At 47.1% G+C, this 17,671-nt stretch overlaps 1 protein-coding gene across 5 annotated transcripts in view; it reads left to right on the top strand.

The window, feature by feature from the left end:
• AGBL3 (ATP/GTP binding protein like 3) overlaps nt 1–17,671 on the top strand; it is a 279,448-nt gene that overhangs the window by 199,145 nt on the left and 62,632 nt on the right. For all 5 annotated transcript variants that reach the window (XR_003856022.1, XM_029597245.1, XM_029597246.1 and 2 more), the window contains 3 exons: nt 3,981–4,035; nt 11,123–11,377; nt 11,747–11,795. Coding sequence is in view for 4 of the 5 variants with exons in the window: in XM_029597245.1 (XP_029453105.1) it covers nt 3,981–4,035; nt 11,123–11,377; nt 11,747–11,795 (359 nt within the window). In the remaining variant the exon portion in view is untranslated. The remainder of the gene's footprint in view (nt 1–3,980; nt 4,036–11,122; nt 11,378–11,746; nt 11,796–17,671) is intronic.

Here is a 17,671-nt window from a genome sequence, read left to right as displayed (position 1 = left end):
GAAAAGGACCGAGTGCCTCAGGATCCATCCCTTATCTATGCCAGTGAGGAGGACCCTATTGATCCCTGGGGTGGGGGAGCTTCCTCAGTCTTTGGAAGACGAGGCATCGGATGGCCTCCCTTCTGACCTGTCTCCTCCCGATAGCAGAAGGTAGTCTTCTCCAGAATATCTCTCCTTTGCAGGGTTTATTCAGTTAATAGCTGAGGCCATCTCCTTTACGTTGCAGATGGAGGAAGAAACCTGGCACAAGATGCTAGATATCCTCCAGTACATGGAGCCTCCAAAGCAGATCGTGGCAGTCCCACTTCATGAGTTCCTTATGGAGTTACTGATGAGGGTATGAAAGAACCTGCTCTCGGTGGCCCTGTTAATAAAAAGATGGACATTGTGAACCTCATCCAGAAGGCTTCCAGATTCAATAAACGCCAGCTGCTGCACCAATCAGTTGTGATCAAATCCACTCTCAAAAAGGCCAGGCACCTTCAGACCCACTCCTTGGTGTCCCCTGGGAGGGATCCATGGTCCATGGATACTCTTGGGAGAAAAGTATTTCAGGAAGCTGTGCTCATTGCCCACATGATGGCCTACCAGTTCTTCATGGGCCAGTAAATGTGGGATATTCTGAAGCATTTGCAGGAGATGGCCGAGCAGCTACTTCAATAGCAGCACAACATCCTCCAGTCACTGGTTTAAAAGAGTCTACACTGTGGAAAACATGGGGTCCGTTCAATATACAATGTTTTCGAGGCAACATCGAGAGTCTCTGCTTCAGGGATTGGAGCCCACAGACTAGCCTGGCTGCAGGCCTCCGCTGTCTGTCAAGAAATGCAGGAATGACTTGCTGACGTGCCATATCCAGGAGAGAATCTCTTCAGAGATTGTATGAAGGATGCAGAGGCACAGATCTGTGATCGCTGTGCAATGCTCCAGCAGCTCTCCACTAGCACTCAAGACCTGGCCTCCTCATCTAAAATGGTTCTGAGATAAGGGCCGAGGATTGCTTTCTTCCCCCCGAGGATGCATTATCCTCCATCCTCTTGGTCTTAGCAGCAGGCCCCTCATAGCCATCACAGGCAACAGAGGACCACCAAAGCACCAGCCAACATCTCAATCAACTCCTGGGATGGGGTTTTGACTGGATCAGAGAGAATGTAGCCACTATCCCATGTCAGGAAAGTTGTGGTTCTTTGTGAACCGATGGCCCATTGTAACCTCAGACCAGTGGGTATTATCTGCAGAGGGTACAAATTAAATCTGTTGGGTGTTCCTCAAATCGTAGCGATATACTACCTCAACAAGCAGGTTGGTACTGGCTCTTACTTCCTGTGTCACTAAGCAATCCAGATTTGGTCATGGGCCCTATCCAAGGGAATGAAGCTCAGAGCCATTTCTTCAAAAAGAAAATTAAAACCTGGCTCTTTAGCCAAGCTTTTCCAGAACTTTGATTATTTTTTACCTCCAGCTATCAAGTTTTTCTCACCATCGCAATCCCTTCTGCAGATCACATTTATCTTAGACAATTACGCCTTATTTTATGATTTGGTTTCTCAAAGAGACTATACAATTTTCTCAATGTTATTTTTCGAACCTGTTTTCCATGTTTTCCAAGTTCTATAACCTTGTTATATGTACCGCCTCTTGGCGTAATTTTTATGTTTCAATGTAAACCGATGTGATCTGTATTTTAATACAGGAACACCGGTATATAAAAATCTAAAAAATAAATAAAATAAATGTATCTAGATGATCTGGAGAATGGGGTGGCAGACAGACCGAGTCATTCCTTCAGACACCACGAATGATCCCTGGACTAAAGAATAGCAAATCGGATCTTCTGCCTATGGGAACCCCGGAGATGGATCTGTATTCGGCCCCTTGGAACAGGAAGGTCCTTCTGTTCCACGTACAGGACACACAGCAAGCTAGCCTCAGACACTTTTGCCCTTCATTGGCATATCCTCCATTTCCACTAGTAGCGAAGACTTTTATAAAGCTCAGGAAGGACAAAGGAACTATGATCCTCATAGCCCCTCATTGGCCAAGACAGATTTGATTTCCACTCCTCTGAGAGTTGTGCATTAGGAAACCAATAAGACTCAGGACTTCCCCAGCTCTCGTCACTCAGGATCAGGTCAGGTTGCAGCATCCCAACCTTCAAACCCTATTGTTCACAGCTTGGATGTTGAGAGGCTGATCCTCCAACCTCTTGATCGCTCAGAGGATGTGTCTCATGTCCTTGTAGCTTCCAGAAAGCCTTCCACCAGAAAGTCATATGGATTGAAGTGAAGGAGGTTTTCCTTGTAGTATGAGCAAAGGGCCCTAGACCCTTTCCACTGCTTAACAGAAAACTTTTTGACTATCTTCTGCACCTAGCTGAAGCTGGTCTCAAGACCAACTTAGTTAAGATTCATCTTATTGTAATTATTGCATATCATCATTGCGTAGAAGGTAAGTCCATCTCTGTACAGCCCATACTTGTACAATCCATGTGGGGCCTGCTTCATTTGAAGCCTCCCTTAAGGCTTCCTACTGTGTCCTAGGACCTCATTGTTGTGTTAGCTCAGCTAATTAAAGCTCCTTTTGAGCCACTGCACTCCTGTGACTTGAAGTACTTGACCTGGAAGATCATATTGTTAGTGGTGGTGTCTTCAGTGCGCAGGGTAAATGAGCTTTGGGCCTTAGCAACTAATCCACCTTACACTAAGTTTTTTCATGACAGGGTGGTCTTCCATACGCACCTAAGTTCCTATCTAAGGTGGTGTCAGACTTCCATCTTAACCAGTCGATCATCCTTCCAGCATTTTTTCCCAGGCCTCATTCTTACCAAAGTGAGCAAACCCTACACAATTTGGGCTGCAGAAGAGCCTTAGCCTTCTATCGGAAGCAGACAGAATCTCATAGATAGTCCACCCAGCTTTTTATTTCTTTTGATCAGAGTAAGCTGAGGATCACCATTGCCAAACAGACATTATCCAATTGGCTAGCAGATTGCATCTCCTTCTGTTATGTCCAGGCAAGATTGCATTTGTAGGCCATGTCACGGCTCACTGTCTGAGTCATGGTAGCATTGGTGGCCCACTTGCGAGCAGTTGCCATTGAGGAGAACTGCAAGGCTGAGTCACGGAGTTCCATCCACTCATTCACATCACATTATTGTTTGGACAGGGATGACCGATGCGATAGCAGGATTGGCCAATCTGTCCTTCAGAACTTGTTTGAGGTATAGATCCGAACTCTGTTTCCACCTAGGGACCATTGTTTTTGTTCAAGTGGGGCCCCTCTTCTGTTTACAAAAGCCTGTTGCTAATAAAATATGGTGGTTGTTTCTCTTTTTTATTGGGGAACTGCTTGTAACTAGGGATTCACCCATGTGTGAGGAGTGCCATCCTGCTTGTCCTCAGAGAAGGCAGAGTTGCTTACCTATAACAGATGTTCTCTGAAGACAGCAGGACGTCAATCCTTATGAGACCCGCCCACCTCCCCATTGAGTTGGATCGCCACTTCATGGGTTTTTCTTGAACTTCTATGTTATAAGACTGAAAGGACCTTGCATGGCCACGTGGTTTATTGCATGCTTGGGCATGCTCAGAGAGGCTCAGTCAAAGCTCTAGAAACTTTGACAACAGTTTCCCGTGCCAGGCTTCATTGGATGATGTCACCCATGTGTGAGGACTGACGCCACCTGTAACAGGTGAGAACACCTGTTACAGGTAAAAAACTCTGCTTTCTCCAGGCTGTCAGTCATGGCATTAACCTATGAAAAGTGTTTTAGTGCTTTTTTAAAGAGAGACTGGAAAGTCCAGGCTGTGGATGGAGGATCTGCCTCTGCTACTATATACAGTACTGTGATAATGGAAGAATTTTAATGTTCCTGCAGACATGGACAGTCACAAGACCATGCTAAAAAGAGACATTAGGCCAAATACAATGAGGAGGGAACACAATTAAGCTAATAATGACAATGTTTTTTATCCATATAGTGTCGCGCATATTCCTATCATGAAAGTATAATGGAAATCAGAGAAGCAATGAAAGGTAATTAATAATTATATCCTGTATGTTTTACAAAACACATTCCAATTTAAAGATAGGACAAATTTAGAACCAAAAAAAACAGTGGCAAAAGTTTGCAAATGAGTTTGGGTTGAGCAGTTTTGAAGTAATGCATCTTTTCCTGCAACTTCCAAAAGGGATACTGTTGCACAAATAATTGTGCAAGCAAAAATGTGTAGAAAAGTCCCCCTAGAAGAGCTGGCCCCATGGTTCTAATCCTCAGTTCACTGATGTCGCTTACCCATGGGCATGCTTAGGCCCAGAATGAGAGACAGGATGGCTGCTGCTGTTGTGGCTGGTCATAGATGGATGCATCTCAGAAGAGGTGCTTCTCCAGCTGTTGGGCCAGCGAGAGTTCCCCTGAGCTGCCAAGCATGCAGTCTGAAGAGTGGGGTTCAAAATCAGAGTGGGAGAAAGACAAAACACTGTGGGCCTTATGCCTGACCTTTAAGTTTATCTCTTAGTGTATGTAGCATGGTACATACAGCCGGTGACCGCATTTTTACACTTTGTGTATTATAATATGCCGAATATACACAGCAGCTCTTTATGTTTGACATTTTTCAGATCTCCCTGAGATTTCACAATAATTTAAACTACACTCCAATTCAATTCTCAGTTTAGAAGGGTTTGAAAGCATCTACCATTCCCAAAGCTTGGCAGATTTTCCTTTTACACCTCGGCCTCATGTTGGATCTTCAATTTTTTAAACTATTTTTGTACTAATTTTGAGAAATATTGGATGAAAAATAGAGCTAGTACTTACTTTTCCCTGTACGTACCAGGATCAGTCCAGACTGCTGGGTTATGCCTCCCCTCCAGCAGATGGAGTCAGAGAGAAAACTGAAAGCACCCCCTAGATATACTGGTGTGCCACCTGCCAGCCCTCAGTATTTCCTCTGACTCCAGCAGATCGGGAGACATAACCTGCGGTCCTGTTCTGACTAAATTTCCTATCAGGTGTTTTCTTCTATTTTACTAATTAAATTTTCCAAACTGTCTAGATCAACGCAGGGGGAGACTTGTTCTCTCTAGTTTAAAAAAAAAAAAAAGAGAAAATACTTATTTAAGTTACTAAATTGTCAGTAGATGTTCTATTGGGCTTTAACTGGTTATTAAGGCAGGCGTGGAGAGCTTGGCTCTCCCTCTTTACCCGGATTCAGTGTCCCTTGGTCTTGGGGGAGAGTTTACCGGTGGGCCGGTCACCCTCCCCCCCTCCTTAGGAGTGTATTCTACCAGTGCTCTTGTAGCTGAAGAGGGCTCTTAAAAAAAAAACAAAAAAAAAAACCTTCGCGAGCACTTAAGTCCTGTTGGCGACAGGCTGTGCTAAATTCGTAAGCCCTAGCCTGCCGCGCACACCAGGGACTCCGGAGGGGGTGGATTTTAGTTCACCCGGCGATTTTGGCGCGCTTGTAGAGCTTACCTTTGGCGCCTTTTTCTCCCTGCTCTCCGAATGCCGCGGTCTTCGGCCTGCACGGCCTGTGGTAGGGCGGGGGCGCGACTCTCCAGGGAGGGCCTCTGCTCCTGTTGTATTCCCGGGGGCGAGGGACCCTCCCAGGGGCCGAGCGCTGCCCGCAGCGGCACTTTAGCTTCTTCTTCGGCAAGGCAGGGGAGACAGGCTGCCGCGCGGTCGTCAGCACCGCCTCCCTGTGAGAGGGAGCCGGCGGCCATTTTGACCACGCGGCAGCCTGCGGATTTGCAATCAGAGGATGGGGATTCCTCTCCTCTCTCGCCGCCTGCCTTAAGCCCGCGCAGTGGGGCTGACCCCGATGGTCCTCAAGCCCCTCCCCCCACGAGTTCCAATAAAAGGAGAGTTCCCTTTTCATCTAAATTTGTTCTTTTAATGCACCAGGCATTTTTAGAGGCAGAGGCAGGCTGGGATCCGGATGAACCCCCTCCCGCGAAGGTTTCTAGGGTGTCCCCTATCACAGATAAAGCTGGGGTTCCTGGAAAAGCGGGGACTTCTGTGGGAGCCGGAAATGTACCTATAGGGGGTACGGGTGCGCCGGGAGCCCTTGATTTCTCCCAGGGCTCTCCGGATGCCGCGGGGGCAGAGCTCTCGGACGCACAGGAGGCTCTAGAAGGGGATGACCCCGAAGTTTTGCGCCTGTTTGGCAAGGATGAGCTTAACTTTCTCATCCAGCATGTGCTGAAGGAATTGGAGATCCCCGCGCCGCAGCAGGACGCAGATACGTCTACAGGGGATGTAGCGATGGCGGGTCTGAGGGCCCCCCCGCGAACTTTTCCCTTACATCTCAAGGTGGTACAGCTTGTATCTAAGGAATGGGAGGTCCCAGAGGCATCCCTGCGTGTTAGCAGGGCAATGAATAAGTTATATCCTCTGCCCTCACATTCTTTGGAGACTTTTAAGGTTCCTGCCGTGGATTCGGCGGTCACCGCGGTGGTTAAACATACTACCATTCCGGTCACGGGGGGAGTAGCCTTAAAAGATCTTCAAGATAGAAAGTTAGAGGTGCTTTTGAAGCGCATTTTCGAAATAGCGGCCCTGGGTGTCCGTGCGGCGGCTTGTAGCAGTATGGTGCAGAGAGCTACTCGCCGCTGGGTTCAGCAATTGCTTACCACACAGGAGCTCCCGCCCGCCGAGGCGGAGCAGGCCAACTGTGTGGAAGCGGCGGTCGCTTACACAGCGGACGCCTTGTATGATCTGTTAAGAACCTCTGCTCGTACTATGTCTTCGGCGGTCGCTGCTCGGAGGTTACTTTGGCTTCGCCGTTGGTCGGCAGATGCCTCCTCCAAGTCACGTCTAGCCGCTTTCCCCTTTAAGGGGAAGTTATTGTTTGGTGAGGAATTGGATCAACTCATCAAGGACCTGGGGGATAATAAGGTATATAAGTTGCCGGAAGACAAGCCCCGGCAGTTTCGACCTTTCGGGAATGTGCGATCCCGGTTCCGAGGGCAGCGCAGATTTCGCTACGGTAGGGGTGGCTCCTTTTCCCAGAAACAGCAAGGCCCGAGGTCTCAATCGTGGTCTCCTTCCTTTCGAGGCAGGCGACCGCAGCGATTGGGATCCTCCCAGCAATTGCCCGCCGGGAAACCCTCGCAATGAGGGCGCGCTGACCCATTCCTCCTTCCCCCGAATCGGAGGTCGTTTGTCCCTGTTTTGGGAGGAGTGGGTCAAAATCACGTCAGATCAGTGGGTCCTCGACGTGGTACGTTACGGTTACGAGTTGGACTTTGCTCGACCCCTCCGGGACTTTTTTATGATATCTCCTTGCGGGCCTCGAGAAAAGCAACTGGTTATCGCGCAAACGGTAAACCACCTACGGGCCCTCGGAGCAGTGCTACCCGTTCCCTCGGACGAGGCGAGAATGGGCCGCTATTCCATTTACTTCCTAGTCCCAAAGAAGGAAGGTACGTTCCGTCCTATTCTGGATTTGAAGCGAGTAAACAAGGCCTTGCGTGTTCCCCGGTTTCGTATGGAAACTCTAAGGTCTGTTATTGCGGCCGTCCACAAGGGAGAATTTTTGGCTTCTTTGGATCTAGCCGAGGCGTATCTCCACATCGGAATCCGGGAACGGCATCAGAGATATCTGAGATACATGGTGTTGGGAGAACACTACCAGTTTTGCACCCTTCCATTCGGCCTAGCTACGGCTCCGAGGGTGTTTACCAAAGTTCTTGTGGTAGTCGCGGCTTTCCTGCGACGTCAAGGAATTTTGGTGCATCCCTACCTGGACGATTGGCTCATCCGGGCGAAATCGGAGAGCGAGTGCAACCGGGCAGTCCAGTCGGTGATACAGCAACTTCAGTCGCTAGGCTGGGTGGTCAACTTTGCCAAGAGCCAGCTGCTTCCGAGTCAACAGTTGGAATTTTTGGGAGCACGTTTCGATACCTTGGTAGGCAAGGTTTTCCTGACTCGGCAGAGAATGGAGCATCTGATGTTTCAGGTACAGAGACTTCTGGATCTCCCGTTGCCCACGGCCTGGGATTATTTGCAAGTCATTGGACATATGGTGTCTACTCTGGAGATGGTGCCGTGGGCTTTTGCTCATATGCGGCCGTTGCAAAGGGCTGTCCTTTCTCGCTGGGACCAGAAATCCGAGGATTATGGAGTGCAGTTGCCGCTGTTGGAGCCGGCGCGGTCCAGCTTAGCATGGTGGTTGGTTCCGGACAATCTTTTGCAAGGTGTGGACCTCGAGCCCCCCCCCCCCCCTGGATCATAGTGACGACGGATGCCAGTCTGACCGGCTGGGGAGCAGTCTGTCAATCACGAGCGGTGCAAGGGTCGTGGACCCCTCGTCAAGCTTCTTGGTCCATCAATCGTCTGGAAACCAGGGCGGTACGACTAGCCTTGCGTCAGCTTCTGCCAATGGTACGGGGGCGGGCGGTTCGAGTCCTGTCGGACAACGCAACCACGGTAGCATATATAAATCGCCAGGGCGGCACGAAAAGTCAGCAGGTGGCGGTCGAAGCGTCCTTGTTAATGACCTGGGCGGAACGCTACCTGGCTCGCATCGCGGCCACTCACATCGCAGGCGTAGACAACGTTCAAGCGGATTATCTCAGTCGTCAGTACTTGGATCCCGGGGAGTGGGAGCTCTCGGACCAGGCAATGAGTCTCATCACCTGGCGATGGGGAGTGCCGCGACTGGACTTGATGGCAACTCGGCTAAACGCCAAGGCAGCGCGTTTCTTCAGCCGGAGGCGAGAACACGGATCGGAGGGGGTGGATGCGCTAGCGATTCCATGGCCTTGTCACACCCTACTCTATGTGTTTCCCCCCTGGCCATTAGTCGGCAAGGTGTTAAGACGTCTAGAATCCCATCAAGGTCCAGTGATTCTAGTGGCTCCCGAGTGGCCAAGAAGACCATGGTTTGCGGACCTAGTCAATCTCGCCAGGGACGGGCCCTTACGATTGGGCCACCTTCCGAACCTTCTTCGTCAAGGACCAGTATTTTTCGATCTAGCGGATCGCTTTTGTCTGGCGGCTTGGCTTATGAACGGAGGCGGTTGAGAAAGAAAGGTTATTCGGAACCGGTTATTTCTACCTTGCTTCGCGCGCGGAGACCTTCTACCACACTTGCTTATGCCAGAGTGTGGAAAGTGTTTGACTCCTGGTGCGTGACCGCCCGAGTTCAGCCTCGTCGTGCGGAGATAGCGGATATCCTTACTTTTCTACAGGATGGTCTGAAGAAGGGTTTAGCTTACAGTTCTCTGAGAGTCCAGGTGGCGGCTCTGGGTTGTTTGAGAGGAAAGGTTGAAGGATCCTCTCTCGCATGTCATCCGGACGTGGCCAGATTCTTGCGCGGTGTTCAAAACTTACGTCCTCCGCTCAGAGCCCCTTGTCCTTCCTGGAGCTTGAATTTGGTACTCAAGGGCCTCACGGTCGCGCCCTTTGAGCCGCTTAGGCGAGCCTCCTTAAAGGATCTCACCCTCAAGACAGTGTTCTTAGTGGCCATAGCTTCCGCACGTCGGGTATCGGAGCTACAGGCGCTCTCGTGCAGGGAGCCGTTCTTGCGTATCTCGGACTCTGGGGTGTCGTTACGTACGGTTCCTTCGTTCTTGCCTAAGGTTGTATCGGCTTTTCACGTTAATCAGTCTGTGGACTTGCCGTCTTTCTCAGAGAAGGAGCTGCAGTCTTCTCACCGTGCCGACTTGAAGCGTCTGGATGTTCGGCGACTGCTTTTGCAATATTGGAGGTCACCAATGATTTTCGGCGGTCGGATCACTTGTTTGTGTTGTGGCAGGGGCCCAAAAAGGGTTTACAGGCCTCTAAAGCTACTATTGCCCGCTGGCTGAAGAGCTCGATAGCGTCCACGTACATTGGGTGTGGTAAGTCCGTTCCGGACGGGCTTAAAGCCCACTCTCTCCGTTCACAGGCGTCTTCCTGGGCGGAGAGTACTCTGGTCTCTAGCCAGGAGATTTGCAGGGCTGCCACTTGGAAGTCGTTGCATACCTTTGCTCGACATTATCGAGTAGATGTTCGTGGGCCGTCGGCTGATTCTTTTGGCAGCAGTGTGATTCGAGCGGGACTCTCGGGGTCCCATCCCATTTAAGGCGGCTTGGGTACATCCCAGCAGTCTGGACTGATCCTGGTACGTACAGGGAAAGGAAAATTATGTTTCTTACCTGATAATTTTCGTTCCTGTAGTACCAAGGATCAGTCCAGACGCCCGCCCTATTTTGTGCACAAGAGAGTCCGCTCGAGACACTTCTTTGCTCACTGAGCTGTAACACTTGAGCACGGTAAGTGGACTATCCGTCTTTACATTTTAGAAGGTAATGTTGTCCTATTTGTGGTTTGCTTAGTTTGCGCATTGCCTTTTCAATTCTTGGCGCTTTGCTTTTCTGCAGGCGTTTACTGTTTTTAATGTTACTGCTTGATCTAGACAGTTGCCATGGTTAATTGGCTAAGTGGGCGGAGGAGTTTTTCTCTGCTTTGTTATCCATTATACTGAGGGCTGGCAGGTGGCACACCAGTATATCTAGGGGGTGCTTTCAGTTTTCTCTCTGACTCCATCTGCTGGAGGGGAGGCATAACCCAGCAGTCTGGACTGATCCTTGGTACTACAGGAACGAAAATTATCAGGTAAGAAACATAATTTTCCTTTGGAGATCATTCTAAAAGATTATTAAATCAGCAGCAAAGTACATTACAATGCTGGCTAAGAGACCAGTGAGGAAAGAGATGACAGAATATCAGTATACAAAACAATATAAATAAATAAATATATTCCCTTTTTTTTTTTTTTAAGGGAATGATTATTTTTTACAGCAGTGTCATTGCAGTGCTGAGGAACTGAAGTTCATACAATTATTGGCTCTGTCCTGGGGTTTACTTTATTTTTAGAAAGAAAAGTAGAATGCAGATCAGCCACTGCCTCAAGGTGTCTCAGTTGTTTCACTAGTATCGCTATCAAGAACATACGCGATACATTGGGCGAATGGGAATTTGCCATCTCTCCAACCCCGCCTCCATGTCAGCATAGTTATAGACGTCGCTTCAACGCCATCCCACAGATGAAGTCTCCTTACAGATCCTCTAAGGTGTTGGTTATTTTGGGGATTTTTGACTTAGCTGTTTCCTCCTGTTCCACTGCACTTCCAGATCAATTGAAATCAGGGCTGACATCTGGCAGTGCGAGCCTTCATACACACCTACCCGAAGAATGTTCTGTCTGCTTTCCCAGCCACCGCCGACCGAGGGAACAGAAGATTCGACGCAGGGAAGTTCCACGTGGCAAGACCTCGAACTTGCCACCTGAGCCACGGGACCAATCCAAGACGGTAGTTCTAATGAAGAAAGATTGCAATTCTTACTTCCTGGCCCAGCCTTCACAGTCTTCCAACTTGACTCCTGCCAGTGAGTTTTTGATTTAACAAAGGGTTTTGAGCTCATTTTCCCTGGCCTGCCTGAGACTCTTTCAGTAGCAGCTCTCAGTAGCACATGTCCCAAACGATCTGAATATTTTCAACCAGAAGTTTTCTTTATGCTTTCCAGGGTGTCCTAATGGGATGCTCCAGGTTCTACCACATTTACAGTTTTGGGGAAAGATAAAATAGGGAGCCCCTAATTTCAGACATTTTTACCTAAGTGACAGGCGAGGAGAGGGTATGAATGTTGAGGGAGATGTAGACAAGCGTCACTGAGCATAGAAAGCTGGGGGTGGCTGTCTTAACTGATACATGGAGACTCAGTATCACAATTGCTTTTTCCTTGCCTGTTCCACAGAAGGAATGCCTGTACCAGCCTCCTTCTTGCCACTTGGAAGACCACGCAAGTATGCACACATTTTATATGTCTCCTTGACAAAACCATGCTGTGTGTGATAGGACTGGGTTGGTGCTTATTGACTTTTTAAGAGAAGCAATTTTGTCTGTCTCCTTGCCATCCACTTTACATTTATTCTACATACGAGTGCCTGGTACTGGTTAGGCTTTCCCATTGTTTTTATATTGACAGCTCCGGAGATTTCTGAGATCGGTTTAAGTTGTTCCACAGATGAATGGGGGCTTAAGTTCCATTTTACATGGGGTTTGTCCACCCCTGTAGTCCTCGGCTGTAAGCAGTCTGCAAGTTTGTGTTTCTTGGATTCAAGTTGTTCAGTTCTCAGACTGACACACAGACACACACACAGACACACACGCACACAGACACACACGCACACAGACACACACACGCACGCACACACAGACACACACACACACACACAGACAGACACACACACACAGAGACACACACACAGACACACACACACAGACACACACACACACTTTTTTCATTCTAATAAGTGGCCATGGGGAGGGTAATTTTCCAAAGCATTTCCATAGGTGAAACCGAGATTTACCTGCAGAAATGGCCAATGTATAAAATGCCCACCTGATAAGTGGATAATCTTCCACGATTAGAGCCTGAATGCACATAAGTGGGTGCTGAGGTGGAAAGCTCTCTCAGAGCTCAGAAAACCCCCAAAGGAGTTTCTGAGCGCGCACAGACTTTCCCATCCAGCTGCATAAGTCTCCTCCAGTCTTATTTCTTCTGCTACCATGAAAGGACAGTCTTTTGGCTCTCTCTTCATGCCACTTGTCCTTTTTTCCCTGATGGTTGTTTTTACTTTCTTAGTTTAATCTTTAGTAATCTTTATTTAATTTCTTTATTTTTCTTGAGACTTCTAAAAAAAAAAAAAAAAAATTGAGCTTTATTTGGTCTTGGTTGCGACAATATGGCAGACAAAAAGCCAGGGCTCAAGAAATGTCCCCATCTCTTATTCAAAATGACTCTGTCAGATCAGCATGACAGATACCTCCACTGTCTGAGCCAATCTCATGATGTGCCACATTGTGCTGCCTGTGCTCGCATGTCTCCAAATGCCAGAAATTCAAGAAGCTACGCCTTCTCGGTCATACACCTTAGCAGTGAACTTTTAGTATATTTAGTACTTTAAAGCATTCTTTGGCAGAGGCAGTTGCCTAAATCTGAAAAGGTGCAGTCTTCTTATGATGACACCATGACCCTGAGAAGTCTTGGCACTGGTGCAATTCACTCTCCAAGGATGGTGACAGTAAATCTAGCACCTCAGTGAAGAAACATGTGTAGTCTACATTAACAGGTAATTTCTCAGCGCAGAGACAGTCCCCTCGGGCGAAATCTCTCCTTGGCGCCAAAAAGTTATCAGCAGCATCTTCTACACAGATGCTTTGTTGGAGCAGAGACTCCAGTTTCGGTGTAGAAACATTAAAATAGGACCAAAGCTACCCAATACCAGTTCAGGTTCCTGAATTAGACAACTCTTCCACAATGTTTCCTGCAGCTGATCACCGTCTTATGGTCAGAAGGATGTGGTTAGAATTTATAAAAAATTATTTTACTGACATGCCACCTCCTCCATCACTGGAGCAGATTCTCCCATTTTGAAATCAGTAACACTAAGATGGAAAGTCAGTCTATGATTCCTCTTTATTAGCCTAGGCAAAAAAAACATAATACAGCCTAAGCCCCATGATTCACCCTTTTCTAAAGAGAGGATAATCTCAGAGGAACCACCGACAGTGATCTCTGATTCACAAGAGAAATCTGAATCATCTTATTTTTCTCCATTAGTGTGCTCTCTGCAACCTACTAGGAATATGTCTCCTCCTATTTTGCTTTTTGTTCAAAAGATGGCCAAGGAGATTCCTTTCCCCTTGTTCCAGGAAGCATAACCAAGAGAGAATGTATTTGACTAATTAAAATGTATTGAACTTCCAAAACAGGTTGTAGCGGTACCAATGTATGGACTACTACAGACTCTCTAGACAAGGATATGGTAGGACCCCACAGTGCTACCAGTTGTTTAGATTGGTCTCTTGGTCGAAGTGGCGATGACTCCTCCCATGGAGAGGAGCCCCGTGGGGAATCACAACGATTGGCTAGACTTAGTAAGCAGACACTGAGGAAAGAAAGCTTTATTATACTGCTGTTGCTGAGTTGAATCTTGCCCAAGGAATGGACACTGCTGTAGTCCAGCGATATCTCAGTAAAGCTCAAACAGACTCTGTAGTTGATGGTCTCACTCAGATGAAGCAAAGGTCCAGTAGTGTTCCGCAGCGCGGGATAGGCCGTGAACCTGAAGGGTGGAATGAGGAGACCTGGAGTGTAGCGATACTCACAGAATAGCAGTGCTGATAACTTCCTTTGGTTGTAGAATGAAGAGGGACCCGAGGTCTGAGCAGAATAGGCCCTCGAGGAGCGAGTACCTAGGAGCGCCGAGAGTTCCTGAAAGAAAGCAGACAGGACCCCCGAGGGGCGGGTGTCCTTAAGGTTAGGCAGATAAACCCCAGAGGGCGAGTAGAAGGGGGAGGCCCTCGAGGGTCGGATACCCAGAGCTTCCGTAGGAGCGAGATACCACGGAAGGTAGTGAGGAATCCAAGCGAGCAGCTTAGAAGTGGTCAGAGTAGTAAAACCAAAGTCCTTGCTAACTTGTTTGTATTGGAGCGGAGCGGAGGTTAAATACCCGGAGGTACTGACGTTTTGCGGTGGGCCACCCCGAGGTTCCCGCCATGACGTATTCAAAAATGAAGGCAGCGTGCGCTAGGAGGTCTCAGGAAGAAGCATGGTGGATGGGAACGCCCATGCTGGCTCGGAGACGCCGAGGGTTTCGGCATACAGCAGCGGAGGCAGCCATCCTTCCAAGGAGGAGGAAAAGGGTAAAAGAGGTGAGGCAGAGCGGTCGCAGCCATCCTCGACTGATGGATGCAACACCAGTATTGAAAAGACTAGATATTAAATATAAAATTCAATCTTGTCTGGGTGGTTAGAAAGTCCATCTGCCCCATCACTCAGTGGAAAGGCCGCAGAGATGCTTTTGGCAACAGCAAGAAAAGCTGCCATCTTACAGCAGCCTGTTGGCTCTTATTGCATGGATGTTGAAAGTAAGTTAATATCTTCTTTACAATTGCCTTCTGCAAAGTTCTTCTAGCATCTAGAAAATGCCCAACAAGAAAACCTTATAACTTCAAATGGAAAAGTTTCATTACTGGTACTTTACTCTTCAACAAAACCCATTTATGTATCCTATTCCCCTGTTATTTCTATACCTGTTAAGCCTTTCTAATTTGGGACTGAAGACTAACTCCGTCAGAGTTCATCTCAGTGCTATAGCAGCATGCCATGAACATTTCAAAGGTTCATCTATTTTTCATTAACCTACAGCTGCTAGATTCATGAAAATCTCCTGGACCGGATGGTATACATCCCATGGTTCTGAAGGAACTCATAAATGAAATTTCAGATCTATTAGTTAAAATTTGTAACCTATTATTAAAATCATCCATTGTACCTGAAGACTGGAGGGTGGCCAATGTAACCCCAATATTTAAAAAGGGCTCCAGGGGCAATCTGGGAAACAATAGACCAGTGAGCCTGACTTCAGTGCCGGTAAAATTAGTGGAATCTATTCTAAAGATCAAAATCACAGAGCATATAGTTTAATGGAACACAGTCAACATGGATTTACCCAAGGGAAGTTTTGCCTCACAAATCTGCTTCATTTTTTTTGAAGGGGTTAATAAACATATGGATAAAGGTGAACCGGTAGATGTAGTATATTTGGATTTTCAGAAGGCATTTAACAAAGTCCCTCATCAGAGACTTCTAAGAAAACTAAAAAGTCATGGGATAGGAGGCGATTTCCTTTCATGGATTATAAACTGGTTAAAAGACAGAAACAGAGAGTAGGATTAAATGGTCAATTTTCTCAGTGGAAAAGGGTAAACATTGGATTTCTTCAGGGATCTGTACTTGGACCAGTGCTTTTCAATATATTTATAAATGATCTGGAAAGGAATACGATGAGTGAGGTAATCAAATTTACAGATGAAACAAAATTATTCAGAGTAGTTAAATCACAAGCGGATTGTGATAAATTGCAGGAGGACCTTGCGAGACTGGAAGATTGTTCATCCAAATGGCAGATGAAATTTAATGTGAACAAGTGCAAGATGTTGCATAGAGGGAAAAATAACCCATGCTGTAGTTACACGATGTTAGGTTCCATATTAGGTGTTACCACCCAGGAAAACGTTCTAGGCATCATAGTGGATAATACATTGAAATCGTCGACTCAGTGTGCTGCGGCAGTCCAGAAAGCAAACAGAATGTTAGGAATTATTAAGAAGGGAATGGTGAATAAAACGGAAAATGTCATAAAGCCTCTGTATCGCTCCATAGTGAAGACCGCACGTTGAGATTTGTGTACAATTCTGGTCACCGCATCGCAAAAAAGATATAGTTGCACTGGAGAAGGTACAGAGAAGGGCGATCAAAATGATAAAGAGAATGGAACAGCTTCCCTGTGAGGAAAGGCTAAAGAGGTTAGGGCTATCAGCTTGGAAAAGAGACGGCTGAGGGGGGATATGATAGAGGTCTTTAAAATCATGAGAGGTCTAGAACAGGTAGATGTGAATCAGTTATTTACTCTTTCGGATAATAGGAGTAGGGGGCACTCCATGAGGTTAGCATGTGGCACATTTAAAACTAATTGAAGAAAATTCTTTTTGACTCAATGCACATTTAAGCTCTGGAATTTGTTCCAGATGTTGTGGTTAGTGCAGTTAGTGTAGCTGGGTTTTAAAAAGGTTTGGAGAAGTCCATTAACTGCTATAATTCAAGTTGACTTAGGGAATAGCCACTGCTATTACTAGCATCAGTAGCATGGGATCTTCTTTGTGTTTGGGTACTTGCCAGGTACTTGTAGCCTGGATTGGCCACTGTTGGAAACAGGATGCTGGGCTTGATGGATCCTTGGTCTGACCCATTATGGCAGTTTCTTATGTTATTATGTTCTTATCCTAAATCATCTTAAACCTATCATTAAGGATCTTCCTATACCCCGGGATCTAAATGTAGTTCTAGCTCAACTCATGAAACTGTCATTTAAACATTGGCAAAGACAGAAATGAAGTTCTTTTCTTGGAAAGTTTTGTTTTTAATAGCAGTTACGTCTGCCTGGAGACTAAGCAAGCTACAAGTATACTCTTCTTTTCTCCAAGGAAATCTGATTGACTTTTTTGATTGGGTGACTAGGGAATTGGATCGAGGAAGAGCGCTCGATGTCATCTACTTGGATTTCAGCAAAGCTTTTGATATGGTCCCGCACAGGAGGCTTGTGAATAAAATGAGAAGCTTAGGAGTGAGTGCCAAGGTCGTGACCTGGATTGCAAACTGGTTGACGGACAGAAGACAATATGTGATGGTAAATGGAACTTACTATGAAGAGAGAGCGGTGTTAAGCGGAGTGCCGCATGGATCGGTGTTGGGACCAGTCCTGTTCAATATCTTTGTGAGCGACATTGCAGACAGGATAGAAGGTAAGGTTTGTCTTTTTGTGGATGATACTAAGATCTGCAATAGAGTGGACACGCTGGAAGGAGTGGAGAGAATGAGATGGGATTTAAGGAAACTGGAAGAGTGGTCGAAGATATGGGAGCTGAGATTCAATGCCAAGACGTGCAGAGTCATGCATATGGGGTGTGGAAATGCGAAAGAACTGTACTTGATGGGGGGTGAAGGGCTGATGTGCACGGAACAGGAGAGAGACCTTGGGGTGATAGTGTTTAACGATCTGAAGTCAGCAAAACAATGTGACAAGGCGATAGCTAAAGCCAGAAGAATGCTGGG

This window comes from Rhinatrema bivittatum, chromosome 4 (genome assembly GCF_901001135.1).
Source record: "Rhinatrema bivittatum chromosome 4, aRhiBiv1.1, whole genome shotgun sequence".
Classification (NCBI taxonomy): domain Eukaryota; kingdom Metazoa; phylum Chordata; class Amphibia; order Gymnophiona; family Rhinatrematidae; genus Rhinatrema; species Rhinatrema bivittatum.
The sequence above is the reverse complement of the archived record's forward strand: the minus strand, read 5'-3'. Positions and strand labels throughout refer to the sequence as shown.